At 30.4% G+C, this 19900-nt stretch overlaps 1 protein-coding gene across 36 annotated transcripts in view; it reads right to left on the bottom strand.

The window, feature by feature from the left end:
* Positions 1–19900, bottom strand: part of LOC140445580 (uncharacterized) — a 538348-nt gene that overhangs the window by 334035 nt on the left and 184413 nt on the right. The window contains exon 5 of one of the 36 annotated variants that reach the window (XM_072537737.1): positions 2195–2487. The exons of 33 other annotated variants lie outside the window; for them this stretch is intronic. In XM_072537737.1, coding sequence (XP_072393838.1) covers positions 2231–2487 — 257 coding nt within the window. In that variant the 3' untranslated portion in view covers positions 2195–2230. Of the gene's footprint in view, positions 1–2194; positions 2488–12927; positions 13291–17010; positions 18803–19900 lie in introns of those variants that run through there. 2 more of the 36 variants (XM_072537730.1, XM_072537739.1) reach the window with 2 other exon arrangements.

The following is a 19900-nucleotide window of genomic DNA, read 5'->3' as shown; positions in this document are numbered from 1 at the left end:
AAATGTTTTGTTACAAATAAGAAATGGATAACGGATTAACATAAATGAAATAAGCAGTAATGGCGCCTACGCTTTATATGAAGATATCCCCTCTGAGAGTTCTAATGTATCCGATGCATCAGATATTGAATGTGATTACGGAGGAGTCAAATTATCCATAATAATCTACTTTTAGGCGTACCAGAATAATTAGAAAGTTCCGTAGACGTCTTTTTTACATCTCTTCACACTAAAGCGTCTAGAAAAAATAGAATTTGAAACAAACATACTTTGGACAAAAAAACCACCAACAACCAAACAGGGTAAATGAAACCAAATGCTTCCTAGGAATAAATATGATGATGAGTATAAAGAAAATTCCAGGTTATAGGGATTTCTGTTCCTCAAAGATAGTACTACGTAATAGTTTTGATCGCTTGGTTGGCTACTTACAAATGTTCACCTTAACGATAATACTATAGAACTTAAAAGAGGGAGTGCTAATTATGACAAACTCTCTAAAATATGCCCTATGCCATATGAATAATCAGATTCATAAAAAATTCTTATTTGGCCAGCAAATAGCAATCCATAGATTAATCTACGACAAAATTCAAAGGCAGAAGCTGTTTCTGATAATACATACCTAAAAATCCAATAAAAAAGAGGCTATAAGATGTGGATTTGAGCAAATAAAAACTAATATATTTTACAGTATAAGATCTACACTAAAAAAAAAATAAACTTAAAGACAGTAGGTAAACATCATGACCTGTACTTTGATAACTTTTTTAACAGTTTAAGTTTTCAGAGTGAACTATGGAGGGATCAAATATATGCCTGTTAGACTGCCAGAAGTGATAGAAAAGATATTCCTTCGTATTTCTAAAAAAAGAACCAAAGAGGATGGAAAGCAGACAAGTGGAGGATAAGTGATGAAGGATTATTAGCTCTTCATTGGATGGATAAACAGCCAGTTTTATTCTTGAGCAATTTTTAAAATCCAGTCGAAGAAGACATTGTAAAAGAAAAATAAAAATATGAAAATTTGATTAAAGTAAGTTGCAAAGCAGTAGTCAAAAATTATAATAAGCGTATGGGCTATGTGGACCAATCGTAAATGCCCACAAAACGCTCGATCGGAAGTCACGGAAATGGTGTCACCGCATTTTTTGGTATTTCGTCGATTTGAAAGTGGTGAAATTTAAAAAAAAAATATGGTTAGATTGATGCTAATACTAATGTGTCACACGAAACATCAGAAATTAAATTTCGGATAAAACCATTCAAAATATAGGTACCTTACTATTAAAATAAGAACTGACAAAAGCTGCTCATTTGTCAATATACGGTACAAGGGTCAGATGTGTTAGTTGTAGTAGTGGTTGGACTGTATTTACCAAACAAACGAAACAGTTTTATACAAAATAGCGTTTCTATAAGTAGCCTAGTGGTTCCGCTATGGGACCATCATTTTTTTGTTATGTTTCAGTTTGACTTGAAAAAATATAAAGGAAAAAATGTCCTCTTTGGTATTATAATGTCATGCCTTTAATCACTAAAATCAACAAAATATTGGTTATTTTGCCAAAAATCACATTGTCGCCCTCTAAGGGTTAAAGGACAACTAAGTAAAAGACATCTCAAATAGATAGTAAATAAATTTGTCACAAACCTTAACTAATAATATTGACAACAAATGTTAATAATGATATCAGTTAAAATATCATTCCATAGTAAAGAAGCAATGGTGAAACTGAAAGCGCAGCCTACTGCTTTGACTAATTAAAAAATTAAAATTAGCTTTAAAACCACTTTTGAATGAAAATTGTACCTTACATATCATTTTGACAGTCATTGTCGGAAACATACAAAACAAAAATTACTACCACACCTTACTTATAGCTGAAATCAATTTACTGTTGAAGACTTCTTTCATTGAAATCAGAAGAATAATCACGAATATTTGGAAGTGTATGGTCGTTAATTTTAAATAAAAACTTAATATTTATAAATAAAAGTCTACAAATATGCATATTGTAACTATTAAGATTAAAAATTTGCTTTATCACAACAACATATGAAGTAATCAATTTTATTTGAAATTTATAAAACCCTATTTCAAATATGTTAAAAATGTGATTAATACCCTAGATAAATAAATAAATTTACTTTCAAATAAATATTTTATTTTTACTGTAAGTACTATATAAATGTTTAGTATTATTTAAATTTTTTATTACACTTCATATTAACTACTTCTGTAAATAAAAACGGATTTCGAACGCAATACATCAGTCTTCGAACATCGTTGAGGATGGTTATGAGTACCATTAACTTTAACCATATTACCGCTAGTTGTCACCCTCACCTTACATTTGGTTTTGCGATTACTGGCACAAAACCATGCAGTTTTATTTTCTTTTCTATTTTCCAAATAAAAATCATGTTGATCTACTATTATTTTGGGGTTTTTCGTACCAGAAGTGAAGTAAATAATCCCTAAAACTGATATTAAATATAAATTAAATATTCTGCTGGGATATTTATACCAAAATAATAGGAAAATTTTTAGTTTGCAGATCGGTTTAGTAGAAATACTTAAACAATTGTTTGTACAGAACAATCAAGTTTTTTTTTAAGACAACAGAGACATTGATACTGACAAAAATTTAAAGGCTTAAAATTTAAAAGCTAATATTATAGAGGTTTAAAATGAATCAATGAATGAATAAACTTTCAGAGTCACTGAAATCACTGAGAGCCACAGACATATTTTTGACACTGATGGTTTCGTTGATATTTAGTCCCGATCTATTGATTCGGGCTTCTCTTAAGACCGCCTCAAGCACTGTATCCTAGTCAATGAAGAAAAAAAGCTGAAAAAATTTTATACAGGTATTTAAAGCTTCTAAAAAGTATCTGAGGGGTAGCTGATGAAAAATCCGTAAAGACGTACAGCTGATTTCGTTTTGTTTTTTTTTTTTTAACAATCTTAAAAAGTGAAAAACGTAGTTTTTGCCTATAAAATATTTATCATACATTTGAAACAAAACGTTTCAAATAAAAGTTGTAGACCATAAAAAGTTCTTTATTTTGAGAGTTTTCAAAGTAAAATACATAAACAATTGACCAGAAAATGTTAAACAGATCGAACGAATAGTTTATAAGTTATTTAATTTTTTATCCCGGATAGCGATTATTTAAACAACTGTGCTTGTCCAAACAGTTACTGTACAGGTATTTTATAAATCAAAATCCATTCTTTAAGACTTCATTTATAAGGTTTATTAAAAGAATGTCAACATTTTATTATTTTTTTTATTAAAAAACACTTAGAACTTATTAGCCTCTAATCATTTATTATAACTTTGATATTCTTTTATGTCACATGGTTGTAAGTAGGCTCAATGAAAAGCTGGTGAAAAAGCACACTCCAAAAAAAAAGAATTTTCTATGACCAATAGGAACCAAGATAGCATTTTATTCTTAAAATCATATTTCCATTGTTTATTAACATTAAGAGCTGAAAACTGAAAGGATTCTAAATAAAGATCTACATTTTGTGATACAACCATCGAGCAAAAAGACAAAAGAGGGAATCTAATCGTTATGAAAAGGAGACCAAAAAAGTGGCCTCTGATGGCGGACAGATCCGGAAATGCGAATGCGCCAAATTTAAATTTCATGACACTTCACAATAATCATACAGTGGTGTAGGGGTTCTAATTTATCTATTTATTTGTTATATTACATAATATTAATACATAATACACTTAAAATACTTTCTTTAACACTAGAACACAATAAAGTTTTAATTAAATAATAACAATAATAGTCTAAAATGTGAAACAATTGTTAAAAAACTTCAATAGAAAATACAAATAATCTTTCATGTGACAGTTGGGACAAACAATAACATCAGCAATAACATAACCCAACTAAATTTGATTTCTTAAACAAGAACAAGGAAAGATTTTCTCTTTCCTTGTTTAATGTGGCCTCTCAAGATGGCACTTCCTGTCTAACAATATTTTTGCCCCCACTACCTTTACATTCCCTCTTTTATCTTTTTGCACGGTGGATACAACTAGTATATACAGTAAAGGAGTAGAAAGTTATAATCCGTTAAAATGGTGGTATTCGTAAAATACCGCCACAGAAAAATGAAGGGGAGAACTCACGAGCTTGGTTATTTTTTTTAGATTGGAACTTTAAATTGAAGCACGCTGGCAAAATTTGTTATATCTTGGCTTCTATCGCACTTAGAACCTTCATGTTTTTAAAAACTGGGGTAGTGCAACAAAATAATAAGAATTGTGCTATTTTCCCCTCTCGGAAAATCCCGGAAAAATAAATTAATTAAATTTGTTTTTAAATTTATTTTTTATTTAATTTTATAGTTTTTTATTTCAACAAAATAATTTATTTTATTATAATTGCATTTAATAGTAGCTAATAAGTATAAATAATATTTTTGTAGTTGACTCCACTTTTCCATGGCGGTATTCTACGAGTACCATCATTCTAACGGGTTATGACATTTTACTTCTTCTCTGTATATACCATCTATAAAATGAATTTAGATCTTTATTTATAATTTGTTCAATACTCAGCTCTTAATGTTAATCAATCATGGAAATATGATTTTTCCTACAAAAATGCGTTCTTGTTTCCTATTAGACATAGAATGTTTTGTTTTATTTTAGAAAGTATGCTTTTTCACCAGCTTTTCAATGAGCCTACTAACAAACGTTTGGCATAAAAAATGTCAAAGTTGTTATAATTTTTTATAAGCTAAAAGGTCAGTCCGTTTTCAAACTGTTTTTTAATAACACATTTAATAAAATGTTGCAGTTTCTTTTAATGCATCTTCACAATATACCTCTATATAGGTACCTTTCTAGAATCGATTTCAATTTGCAAAATATTTCTAGAGAGACTGATTTGGCAAAAACAGTTGTTTAAATAATCGCTCTCCGGGATAAACAAATTAAATAACTTATAAACTATTCGATCGATCTATTTGAAATTTAGCACCTCTTAAAAAATCATTAACTGTCACAATTTTAAGTACTTATTACTAAGTATCTAAGTTATTAAAATTTATAAATTACTGCAAAATTAAGAGTTTTTTGCGGCTATCTTGGTAAGTTCTTTATGTATTTTAATTCAGAAACTCCCAAATTAAAGAACATTTTAAGATCTACAATTTTTATTTAAACTATTTTTCTCTATTTATTTAAACTATTTAAACTGCATAAGAAACATTTTATATGCAAAAAAATGACTTTTTCGCTTTTTAAATCAGCTATAAGTCTCCACGGATTTTTCATCAACTACCCCTCATATACCCTTTAGAACCTTCAAATATCTGTATAAGATTTTTACGGAATCAATGATTTTTTCAAAGATAGACTGGTGCACTACGGTGAAAAGGATTGAAAACAATCGGTATTCTTACTTACTTTGTATTATGGGTAAACTTTTTAGATTTTCAGTTGTTTAAATTGGTTTTGGGGTAATACCTAGGTATTCTAATGCTTTGTAGATTGAGTCTCTTTTTAATTTTTTCAACACTTGAATTTATGATTAGTCTAGGTTTGTCAAATGCGTCACTTTAGATTAGTTGCTATTTAATTATGCTTCTTTCTTTCCTAAAGACAGCTTGGTATTTCTATATTTCTTTTTCCATTTTAATGGCGAGTCCAAATAAAAACTGAATAATGAATAGGTATTCATTATTCATATCTTCTGGTAATAACTATTTTAATGGGAATAAGCCACAATTGAAGTTTAAAATAAGTTTATTGACGATTCAATTTCTACTTCGGAAATTGTTCTCAAAATTCCGTCAAAAGTTGAAATTGAAATGTCAATAAACTTATTTTAAATTTAAATTGTGGCTTATTTCCATTAAAAGAGTAATTACTTTAAGATGCCACAAGAAAATAGCTTCAGAACGATATCTTCTGGTGTATAATACACCGTCCTCTATAATCTATTTCTGGAATATATACACATTTTTTAAATACATATAATACTCATTATATTTCAGGCTATTTGTGGAACAGGTAATATGTCTACGATTCTAGCATTTAAATCATCTCCTACAGTGTCATGGTCCGTTTAACCCTTTCGGTCAACATGTAGACATACTTCTACACCAACTCCTTAATTTGTATAAATTTAGAAGCAATAACACCAGTTTTAAATATCACTGTTAGTCCTTTACATCCCACAGGTTATTTAAATATTAAAAGTTTGTAACTGAAATGTGTCAAGCTATGAACAAAATTTTTGCTGATTTCTGCACTGATAAGAGTAACACCCATCATGAGGTCTGAATTTGTAGTGCTTCATTTGTTCTAAAAAAATAATCTTTTTTTTAAATAAAGTGAAAAAAAAATTAATTTTGAAAAGTATTTCCTGATATTTCGGACTTCTAAGAACGTAGATATTCGTCTCCGCTGTGACACAGTGAACACAAAGTAAACATAAATTGCATTTTTGTTTACTATATAAAAACTAATATAATTACAACATAGGTTATAATGCATATGAAAAAGCCATTAATTATCGGAGGTAAAACTCCTACAATTGATAAAAGATGATTGCTCCGACAAAACATATAGAGTAGCGATGGTTCTGAAAATTATGGCTAGGAGTCGGCCATTGTAACAATTGGAGCTAATTGAAACCTTATTTTATATCTGTTTCGTAACAATATTGACGAAATTCTTTCCTCTTAGATGTGGTGCAGACCGAAATATTGAAAATGAAGAGACAGAAAATGACTGGACTAAATTTGAGAAAAAGGCAGAAAAATAAAAATTGACAGTAAAACCTGAAGGTAAAAGGAATGTATATCAGAAAATTAAAACAATTGATACTTTTTTTGAAAATAATGAATTGAATAAAAAAAAGATGTTACATGGAGGAAAAATAATATTTATGTTACGCCAAATATAAAATAGCATGAAATAGATGAAGTAACTGAACTGGAAAGTCAAATGTTCTTTTTTCCCATCATTTTACTGACGATTTGTTTCATTCAATTGCAAATTTTACTAATTTATATCAAATCAAAATCACACTCGATTTCAGGCTACAAATAATAATTATATGAAAACGTTTGTTGGTATACATTTCGAAATGGGGAATACCCATTATTCAAGAGTAAGAAATTATTGATAGCAAAGATTGCAAATACTGTTAATCGCAAAGAATATACAAGTAAATAGATTTTTCAAATTGCAAAATAATGTTCATTTTGCTCATACAACTCAAAAGCCAAACAATAACGACATAATAGAGACACATTTATGTATCGATGAGCAAATAAGCCCATTCAAAGGAAGCCTGAATATAAAACAGTATGTTAAAAATAAGCTCACACCATGGGGCATAAAAGATTCCTGTTGATGTGGCAGCAGACGAATTATGTATGATTTCATAAGTTATCAAGGATCCTCTGCAACACTACCACGAGAGCATTTAGATGTGTTTGGTTTGTGAGCATCAGTCGTAATAAAACTGGCTGAATGAATAAATGTTAGACACTTTCAATTATTCCATTATAATTATTTTTACTATATTTTATTACAGTATCTGCGGCACAAATAGGTATATCTATGCTGCTGGTATAGTACGAATTGATCGTTTTCGAAATCCGCCTTTTTCCAGCGACGACGCGTTGAAAAAGAATGCTCGTGGTAGTTCTGAAGAATTGTTAATTGTTAAGGCGGGACAGAATTCATAAAAAATATAAAGACATTTCAAGGCCTGATGTGATTCGGTTCTACAAAACACACATAGAAGGAGTCGATAAATTAGACTTTCTAATAGCTATATATAGAATCTTCAATCGCTCAAAGAAGTGGATACTCAGGATGTTATAGACTTGGCCTGTGTAAACACCTGGTTAAAGTACAAAAATGGAGCTACTCAATTGAATTATTCAAAAAAAGCAATCATGAACCAACTGCTCGTTCGTACTTATGTTGCAGAAGTTTTAATTTTGTCTATAAAAAGAGTAGCAAGAAAGAAGGGTCGTCCTTCCACCACACTGGATAATTTTCCAAACTCATCGCGTTCTTCAACTTCACAAACTTTCGAATTGAGACCAATTACTAAATTAAGTTTAAATTAAATGGATCATTTACTGGAACATGATGGAAAAGTCTTCGCTTCAATATGTAAAAATCCGGGTTGTAAAGGATGGTCGCAAATAAAATGCGCTAAGTGTAACATACACTTTGTGTAACATACACAGTGTTTGAATAAAAACAACAATTGTTACAAATTGCATCATCGTCAGTAGTTTATTTACTATTTATCTTCATTTGAAGTATAAACGCCAATAATGGTTTATCTACTGTTTGTTTATTCAGATAGCAACACCGCAGTGAGCTCTTTTGTTTTAATCTACTTCACTGTATTTGATTCTGTATTCGTTGTAATGTTTAGTACACTAATAATCCATTAAAAAGTTAAATTGAGATTACATTTTTGAGAAGACGCATTTTTTTATGTGTGGAGGTGGTTATTATTAGCTTGAGTTCAAGTTTTTGGGGTCGACACCCTTGTCTCCCGGCCACCTTGGGACGAAGTAATTTATTGTAAAATTACCAGAAAAAAAGTTATCAAGGCCGAAAAGAAAATTTGTTTAGAAATGTTTAGTTATTTTTGTTAATAATTTTTTTATTTTTCATTTTACGATAAAAAGCAATAGAAATAAGTTGTAGACAATTTAATTTACTACAAATAATGTCCGGCAAAATTTTCTGTAGGGGTGTTAGTTTACGAGATACAGAGCGAAAATCCTTTGCATTCCTTATTCCAACTTCGGAGTACTGTAAAATCCAGAGAAGTTAATGAAATTAAATAAATTTGTAGCGAAAATTATTCTAAGAAAAATCGTCTACGATATAGCTCTAATGTCATTTTATTGGTAAATTACCAGAAAAAAAGGTATAAGACCCAAAAGAAAATTTGTTCCAAAAATTTTACTTATTTTTGTTTATAACTTTTTTTATTTTACATTTTACGATTAAAAGTAATACAAATAAAGTTGTAGACAATTTAATTTACTACAAATAATGTCTGATAAAATTTTTTGTAGGGTTGCTTGTTTACGAGATACAGCGTTAAAACACTTTCTTATTACTTGGTCCCCCTTTTCCATGATGTCGGCCGGGAGGCAAGAGTGGCAACCCCACAAACTTGAACTTAAGCTTATACTTACCCACCCAACACATCAAAGGAATAAAATTATTATACTATCCATTATTTCAGATCACTTATACATGACTTGCGTGATTCATCTTGATCCGTCCGTTTATCCAGCGATTTAGTTTGATGCTTCTGCTATAATTTCCTCAGTATAGATTATCAACTCGCAGGTACCTCCAAAACTATTCACTTTATAATAAGAATTAACAACAATGGCTATTACCTAAACCAACAGATTGGCTGGTGGTATTGTTTTTATAACTGCTAATAACAACGAATTATATTAAATTCTTCAGCGGTTAAATTAAGAAATAATCGAACAGGTCTAGAAGCAGGCAAACAGTTACATCAAGGGAACAGTTCCGAATCTTGGAATCAATTGGACCAATTTGCAGCGGCACTGGCAATCTATTTTTCTTATTCACTCTGATCCATCGTTAATGTGGGACTCTTTTCTTCATACTGCTATTACAATTTCTGATCACACAACCGAACGGTAGCTATACAGAAATCGACTAAAACCTTGGATTAACCTGTCAGCTACCCATTTAATTCGACATAAGCGAATTCGACATAATTTGACGAACATATAAACTTACTGGTTTCCTTGCTGATTTTCTCGCCCACCGTAATTTTATAACTGACGCAAACCATCGTTGTAAAAGTTAAGAACAGAATTTGAAGAATCTATCATTGCAAGTGGTAATAGTAAAAGAGTTTATCGGTATATTCGCACATCTTTATCTTCTAAAGTTTCCACACCATGACTTCAAAAAGCTGACGGGTCTTTATGTTCTTCGAATAACGAATCTTCGGAATGTTTATCGTTATTCTTCTCTCAGGTTTTTAGAGATGAACCTAACGATACCATTCCTCAAATAACGTGCCCACGTTTGTCTAAAACTCTTGACAATATATCTTTCAAACATTTATGGAAACTACGTAATAACTCATCACCTAGATTAGAAGGACTTACCTCCATTTTCCTCAAACAACGTGCAGAATCTGTAACCATCCCTATATCTCTCATAATGAATGCTTCTTTTAATCATAGTTTTCTCCCCTCGTCCTGGAAATTAGCTTAGGTTACTCCTATGTTCAAGAAAGGAAATAAACTTAATTGCAATAATTATCATCCAATCAGCCTAGTTCCTATTGTCGGCAAGGTCATGAAATCGATTATTTCGGGAGTTTCTTCTCCAAGAAAATGTCATCCCTAACCAACAGTACCGCTTTCTAAAAAATCGTTCAAAGATCACAAACTTACTTTTTGTGTAAATTGTGTAAATAATTGATCTTTATCTTTAAACAATCGGAATCCTGTCGATGTAGTCTACTTAGACTTCTCCAAAGCTTTCGGCCGTGTTCCAAAACTTGATTACTAGCTAAATTAGATCACTATGGTATCCGCAGAAAGTTAAACATTTGGATTCAAAATTTTCTATCTGACAGATACTTCAGGGTTCGTGTTGGGGAAGACCACTCAATAGAATAAGCCAGCCAAGAGTGGAGTCCCACAAGGATCAGTACTTGGACCGCTACTTTTTTGTATTTACACTAGTGATCTTCCGCTCATTGTATCCAGTAAGGTTTTCATTTACGCTGATGATACAAAATTATATGTGAATCCAACTTTTAACACAACATTTTTTTTCAAAACGATCTTGATGCAATATTTAAATGGTCCTCAGAATGGTTACTTCCGCTTAACATTGAAAAATGCGTTATTTTACGTATCGGCAAAAATAACTCCACTACGGTACTTTATTAATGGACATCCCTTAAACTCGGTAACCTACCACAACGATCTCGGAGTGATAATTAATAGTGACTTAAATTGGTCTGATCACATAGTGTTGGTGTGAAAATGTGCAAACTCGAAACTGTTTTTGACCCGTAAATGTTTTACACGTATATATCTCTAACCTCTGTTATAGCATTTTTCATATAAATATGCTTGCACGTCACAATTTATATAAAGTGACGTCACTTATATTTAAAATTTCCAGAACGTCAACCTTAGAGTTCAAATTTTCCTAACACCACTAATAATACGAAACCCATACGGAACTGCTCAATCTTTCATAGGCGTCAACATGGTTTAATTATCAGAAAAATAAAATCATCATTATATTGGAAATTTTAGAATTATATTGATTAAATAACCAAATCCATTTGTTATTATTAATAATATAAACTTTATGAAATAAGTCTTTAAGTCTAATATTCCACAAAATAATAATTTTCATTAAATAGATTAGACAATTGTACGCAACTGATACAGGAATACTTCAAATTTTATTGGCAGTTCAGCGTGTGGCAAAAGTGTATAAAGTGTTGCCGCTTTTTTAGAGTAAGAATTTTGTTTACGTTTTGATTTCTTGCACAATTTGATCATAATATAATATATATATATATATTAATAAATTGTATTTATAAATACATATTAAATTTAGATTAATAGCTTTAAAAACTAATTATTGTTGTGTATTGTGATTGTGCTATGCTACTAAATAAATAAAAGAGGTAAGTTTAAAATTTAGAATATACAATTTTGTATTAAAATGTTTTCTAATGGATTTTAGTGTGTTGCAGTAGTCTTAAAACGAAGTGTATTTACTGTTAATATAATAGTTTGACAAATAGTTGACATTTTAAAAATTCCTCACTTACTAACTATTCTGATGTTTTGGCAACGCTGTGGCGTTCTGACGTCGTAAATCTTGAATGACGTGCAAGCATTTTTATATGAAAAATGCTATAGTAAACTTTACTCAATATACGTTAGACATATTCTTGAGTTTGCCGGGCCAGTGTGTAATCCAGATCTCAGTCGCGATAAAATCCTACTTGAAAATGTTCAGGGTAAAACCACAAGACTGGCATAGGGCCGTAAAAGATCTAATTATGAAGATAGACTATCCGTGGCTCATTTCACGAGATTCGAGCAGCGACGTCTTCCAGGTGACCTAATTATGTCCTTCCGTATTTTAAAACATAATTTTGGGTACCTAAATACCATATTCACTTTAAATCAAGACGAAAGATTACCAGGCCATCTTTACAAATTAAAGAGGGAACAAACTACTGCAAGGTCCAGGGTGAACTTCTTGCCAAACAGAATATTTAATATCTGAAACAATTTGGATCAAGACACCATATCGGCAACTAGTGTTAACATCTTTAAAAATAAACTTGATAGCCCTATATTTTATTTATAGAATTATGTTATTATAGAACCGCATTATTTATTTATTGTTTTACAATTTTTGTATGATGTACATACTTAATTGTAACTTTATAAATGGTATTAGTTTTATAAGGATGTTTTTCTTTGTTTTTTGGGCATAATAGGAGCTCGCTCCTCTGCTCTCATTTGTTATATAATAAATAATAATAATAATGTTATTACTAAGAACACAGTGAATGCACAAAGCATATGACAGAAATCAATGGAAAAACTTTGCTGGGGAATATGTATATGAATACGGGTTAAAAAAGAAGTTTACATCCTACAAATATGAACACACCAAGAAGAATAATAGATTGCAAGCCACCAAATAAATAAAAAAAAAGTTAGAATGAAATTTATATTAAAAGAATTAAAAGTATATAATAATTCAATAAATAGTGACATTATATGGAAGATCCGTTGGTACAAATTTAAATATGTTTCGACTACTCTATTTAATAATTTAAATATCCAAATACATCAAAGACAGTTATATAGATTTCAACTAAAAAGTACACCACATATAAATCTTAAAACAAACACACATGCAGTAATCAGTTCTTCCTGTAACTAATGACTCTACTTTCTAACTATAGTAACATGTTGAGACAGCATATTTGTTAGCTTCTTCTTCTCAAGGGGTTTGGGAAGATGATTGTGCGTTCCTGTTACGTAAACAATTCGGCCGCTTGTAGCAGCCCGACATTTACATTTCGTTTTAAAATATCCTGAACAAATCCATGTGGTCTTCTGGCTACTTTTCCTTGCCATATTAAAATCAAAATCATCAACTATAATTTTTGGATTTTTTGTACCTACGTCGAAAAATATCGTATCTCCAGAAACTAAAAATGTGAAAGGTATGTAGTTTGTATATTTGTAATATATAATAATATGGATATTACAAATAATAAAATTTACAATTAATAATAGTATATTTATATAATAGTTGATATTGTTAAATTTCTTTAAACTAACTTAATAATACTTTTTTAATAATAAATTTTATATAATACTTTTACCGACTGACAACTGTAAACTTTAAAAACTCCTGTTTATATAATATATATATATATATATATATATATATATATATATATATATATATATATATATATATATGTAACATATTAAATCTTTTAGCAAAAGCTGCTATCACTTTGTTAAATTAAATGGCCTATCATAGCCTCATCAGACACTTTAGCTGATACAAATTCAAACTCGGAACGTGCAACGAATATCTCACCACTGCAGTGGTTAGTCTACAGAGGCGCCACCTGCTTTGGCGGCTATGAACGAAAACGATACAATAATATCGTGTTCTATTATATATATATATATATATATATATATATATATATATATATATATATATATATATATATATATATATATATATATATATATATATATATATTTAACGTGATTATTTCGACCAAAAAACAATTTATAAATATATAAATATGTTGGAAATATCGGGTATGTGGTCTATATTAAATAAAAAATCTTTGTTTTTTCTAAAGCTCAATATTTCGCCATTTATTTGATGGCTTCATCGGGAGTAAAGAAATTAAAAATAAATACACATAAATAAAATTGAATACTAAAATAACATTATTGTTGATGAAACTGTACATTTAATAAAATGCATGTAAAAATTTAAAATATCTTTGAGCACGTTCGTTAAAAAAAAAAAAAAAAAAAAGAAAATTTACATGCATTTTATTAAATGTACAGTTTCATCAACAATAATGTTATTTTAGTATTCAATTTTATTTATGTGTATAATCTTTTAATTTCTTTACTCCCGATGAAGCCATCAAATAAATGGCGAAATATTGAGCTTTAGAAAAAACAAAGATTTTTTATTTACATATTTATATATATATATATATATATATATATATATATATATATATATATATATATATTCTGACGTTCCAGACATTACTAGACATTTTGAGATTTATCGATAACCTCTCCAATATTTTAGATATTTTTAATACTTCCTTTTCGTCTATGGAAGAGACTTTTTCTATATGGAATAAATCTTACGGAACACTGCTCCTTCCTTTATAGTTATTCGTCTCTAATGACTTGTCTATCAGGAAGCAATATAAGCCAACATTGTGCATCAGTTCCATGATATGGAGCTAATCTCTCGATATGAACTACCTTAGGTTTACTTTTAGCTGAAAACTGGATGCGGTAGATTATATTGTTTATTTTCTGCAGGACTGTGTACCAGACCACCCAGTTTCCTTGAAGTTTCGGACAAAGTCTTTTCTCTTACGTTTGGGATTGTGATATAACCATACTGTGACCTCTTTCAAAAGTTTTTCTGGTAGCATGCATGTCGAGCCTGGTCTTCGCTTTATCACGTTGAAGCTTTAAAGTTTTACGAGCAGTTTTTCCAATTTTTCTTTCAAGTTTTCGATGTACATCGAATACAGAGATTACCATTGAGCCAATTACGCCTTTACAGTTCCACTGTATTTGGTTATTTCCTGTCAATTAGGTCTTACTCCGTTTTTAAGCCATTCTCGTATGATTTTTAAGTCATTTCTTTCTTTTGTCTCTTTTTAAGGTTTTCCAGGGAAGTCCATTTCCGTCCATTATCTTTTTACTGTTCAACTGTGGTCATCCGGAGACTTATTTTTTCGGTTACATTTGCTTTTTCTTCTAGCTGACGCTGACTTTGAACCTTCAATTCATTCAAGGCATCTTGGTATTCTTGTAATTGTTCGTTCTGCAAAATTGACACCTGTTCTCTTAACTTTTTTTATTTTCGCTAGTTCGCTAGTTGCTCCTTGTGTAACTTTAGATTCCAGAGTATCTTCTTTACTTCTGTGTCCACTTATGGGAAATTGATTTCTTGGAGACATATTTCTACTAGGACTATGTGACGGCTTCTGGATGTTCATCTAGGAGACCCTCTGATCTCAATCTTTGGTTTTTCTTTTCTTTCTTGGGATCGGCTTCTGCAATTGTTTTGCAAATGTCCCACTCCTAAGCAATTAAAACATTTTGTGTTTTCATTTCGAATTTTTCTATTGAAGAATTTGCAGTATGCCTAAAATTTGGGATAAAATAGATTGTTGGTTATCTGCGGTTGTGGTTTCATTTTCTCGAAATCACATTTCTGTCAATTTTGGGCGAGATCTGAAAATGCTTTTCGCCAATTCATACCCCTAGGCTGATATTAATGGTCCATCTGCGAATGCTATATACCCATTTGTTGGTGCCTGAGGGTACTCCAAATGCATTAATGTTTTAATTTTAATTTTAGATGCTGCTGGCCAAATCATTTTTCTAAAGCTTGAACGAAGGTATAGCTGGATACATCCTAAGAAAGAAATTGTTGATGAAAGGTATCATCATATTATAGCGACATGCAGTGGCTCTGAATCGAAATTAAATATCTCTCGTCATAGTACAATAATTATAAAAATAATTATTTACACAAGTTACAATGCCATCTAATAACAACATTACAATCCGAATATTTCCTACTTGGCAAAATGAAACGAAATATGAAACAGATAAGTTTCCCAAGCTGTTTGACCATCGAATGTGGGTAGTTTTCAAATTTTGCTGGTTCCAATTGTGCCTGGTTCAACTATGGAAGATGATGAAGCTGTTTGTTCTGATTTGACATTAGTTACTGAAACAATATTAGATAGAGAAGCTTGGGTATTAATTTTTCTTTCCAACTCAATTATAATTTGTCTTTATAAATTAACTTTCAAATCGTTTTGTTGTTGTTTTATTTTATTTTCTAAATCGGTTTTTAAATCGTTTCCTTATTGTACTATTTGATTTTTTAAATCATTTTTTATATCATTTTGTTGTACTATTTTATTTCATAAATCGTTCTGTTGTTCCTTAATTTATCTATTTTACTAGTAATGGGACTTACCTCTAACTTAAAATTTTCGTGAATTTGAGATAAACTATTTATAATTTCCTCCTCTATTTTTCTACGGTCTCCTTCTCCTTTTTCTCTCTTGCCTACGCTTATCCTTCTCTTCTTGTCTACGCGTCTCCTTTATCTCTTCCTCTTCTTGTCTATGCTTCTCCTTCACTTCTTCTATTTTTAGAAACCATGCGGGGGATCTGGACGTATCCATTTCTTTATTAAATTCAATAGATATGATATTAACCAATCACAATTGTTTCATATCTCGTCAATCCCACCACCGTCACCAATGTTACACTTCTTTATAATCAATTTATTCAAACACCAACAATATTACAATACTTTAACTCAATGACAACTATCAACTTCAAATTCTCAAATAATAATGTTCTTTTAACTTTCAACTTTCTCTGTTTATATACATTTATTGACGTTCCTGACATTGTTCGACATAATATTATTAACATTATTAATTTTGAACTTTCCTTATTTCATTAGTAATTTAGTATATCTATATTTTGCCCTTCTTCATTTTCATACAAAAATAAAAATAAACAAGTGCCCAATTAATAATTTATATTTTAGAATAATTTAACAAATAAATTTTATACATTGGTGAATGATGTGTAATATTTACAACTTAATTTTAAAAAGTGATCGCCTATACCATGAGCTGATTTTTAGAGGAGATGGTTGTTGTATACTACCTTAATTAAAGTTGTCTATTCCCAATCCTAGCTATAGAAGAATAACTGTTTATGCATTTCTCACTATTGCAGTCGTCTTTCAAGAAGAATAAGCACTAATATATAGAGTCCTCACTACCAAAACGTTATTTCTAAACAAACGTAGGTATATTTGTCTACTATTTATAAAAATATTAAAATTGTTAATTAAATTTCGTAATTGTGAATCAAATGGAGCAGCAACTAACTTTGGAACAAACTTTCTCATCATCACTTTTCTTAAGTCTCTTTATGTTGACCTAACATTTTAAAATTATTTCAATACAAAACTTTACGTAGGTTGTCCAGAAAGTAAAGAACGATTGCGCATTACGCGCGGAGCCGATCCCCCACCGCCGAAATTTCATGCGCGGCAGTTACCTGTTACCTCTGTCTGTTGCATCGGTCTATCGGTATGAGCTAAGTCTTATTACTATGTAGTCACGGGTCTTTGTTCTATGACATTTTAAAATTGCGGCACCCATTGAAAACGCCGCCAAATGTGAATTAGCCAGTGTGATTCGGTTTTTAAATGTAAAGGTTTAATTCACGTAGGAGTGAAACAATAAATTCAAAAGCCTATTGCGAAACAGTGTAAAGACTAAAACGTGAAATACAGAATAAACGGCATGACATGTTGTCGATGAAGGTGTTTTGGATTCACGGCAAGAACTTCAACGTCTACAATGAGAAATTTTAGAGCAACTTTCCTTCAGCCCAAACCTCGCGTCTTTTCATTACCATCTGTTCCCAAAACTGAAGGATTTTTTGGGTAAAAAGGAATTTGGAAACGACGAAGAGTTCAAAGATAAAGTGATATATGGCTCAGGCGTTTGGCGGTAGAGGACTACAACACCGGCATCGAAAAACTGATGCCACGATACAACAAATGTCTTAACAACCAAGGCAACTACATTGAAAAATAGCCTAAGGTAACTGTGACTTTGTAAATAAAATTTTGTGTTAATATCATTTGTTTTTAATTTTTTATGCCAAAATGATTTTTACTTTCTGGACGGCCACGTAAATATTTCTCTATGGGTTAGTTTCCTTTGTCAAAAATAAATAATCAGGTTGCTAAGTAATTAGAGTAGTCTGTGGAATAAAAAAACACTCTTAGGAATTTTAGCGACTTGCTTCCGAGTTCCAACAATTTTGGAAAATTCTTCTCTGTTTTGGGTCTGTCTCAGCAAATCGTTAGAGCCCAAGTCTATCCAATCTCGTATGTTTTTAAGGCAAGATTACTATCTTCGTCCTGGCCTACGTTTGCTCTCCATCTTACCCTCGTTTATTAGCTGTTTTTTCGTTCGTTATCGTAAGTTGGCATTATCAGTAGATTCATGTCAATGGTGTAATGTACGCAAAATTTTCTTGCAGGTCTTAAATAATTTATGTTGTTTAGTTTAATAATAATAATAAAAAAGCTGGATTTTTATATCTCATCACATATTCAATATTACTATCGCCGAATAATGGTTAAAGTTTTGGAAAATATATGAGAATAACTAGACTTCTGCGTATAGTCGTGATTGTGTTGTCCATTTTTTATATCTACAACTTGACCGTATGTATAACATCTGGCTTTACATTTGGCCTTCGTTTTATAGGTACAACACCATATACTTTTAGATGCTACTCTTCTTTCGAGAATGAATTCGTAACAATCTAAAATCATTTTAGGATTTTTGTTGCTTTTAATGAAGTGTACCACACCTAAAAAGAAGTTGAGTGTTAGCAAAATTGCATAATAAATTTATCAACTGCCAAATTTACAACATTTAAATTCAAAGTAAGATTTAAATACGCGGTGAAAAGTTTTAAGAATTGGTGTACAGCGTAGATAATAGGATAAATATAGTAATATCCAGAGCGTTTAACCAAATACTTAAGCTTTAACAGAAATCATTTCAAATAACATAATATATTAAACAATAATATGGATTTTGTATTTATATAAATATATTTATATATATATATATATATATATATATATATATATATATATATATATATATATGATGGATCAAAGGACACTAACTGTTTCAGTAGAAAAAGAAAGATTGATGTTAAGGCTGCTAGACTCACGCATCATTGCTTGAGTCCCGTCCAATTTTATTGATTAATTATTTCTACGTAGTAGTAGTTCTTTGTAGTAATATTATTTACTTATTTTAAATTTACTATGTTAAATTGTTAAATTAACTTATTTGAGTTCCTTTTGAGTTTAACGAAACATATGCACTTGTAAGAAAAATAAAACATGATCACTGGGAACGCTTTTCGAAAGAAATAGAACATGATTTTTACGGGTTGCAAAAGGAAATATGGAGCTTTATAAGAGGTCAATTAACGGAGGTAAAGGAACTAATAGAACAAAAACACATAGAAAAGGATACGTGGATTGACTGCCTAAAGAAGCTCTATGCAAAGGAAGAACAAACGACACTAGAACCGAAACACCAGAAATTACCACAAATAAAGAACTTAATATAAATATACAAGAAGTTCGTAAAATACTTAAAAAGCTGAAGAAGAGCAGCAGGTAAAAACGGGATATCAAACGAATTACCGAAATATTGTGGAGCAGCAATGACATAACAATTAACAACATTAATTAATAAAATTATAAAACACAAGAAAATACCGGAAGAATTGAAAACGAGCGAACTAATTCTACCATTCAAAAAAGGAGATTAAAACAGCCAGAAAACTACCGAAGTATAAACTTGTTAAATATTACCCAAAAACTTACAACTAAAATTTTACAAGTACTAATAAATAACAGGATAAGTTTAGCAGATGAACAACAGG

Source organism: Diabrotica undecimpunctata, chromosome 7 (genome assembly GCF_040954645.1).
Source record: "Diabrotica undecimpunctata isolate CICGRU chromosome 7, icDiaUnde3, whole genome shotgun sequence".
NCBI classification, from domain to species: Eukaryota; Metazoa; Arthropoda; class Insecta; order Coleoptera; family Chrysomelidae; genus Diabrotica; species Diabrotica undecimpunctata.
This window is presented reverse-complemented; position numbering and strand designations above follow the sequence as displayed.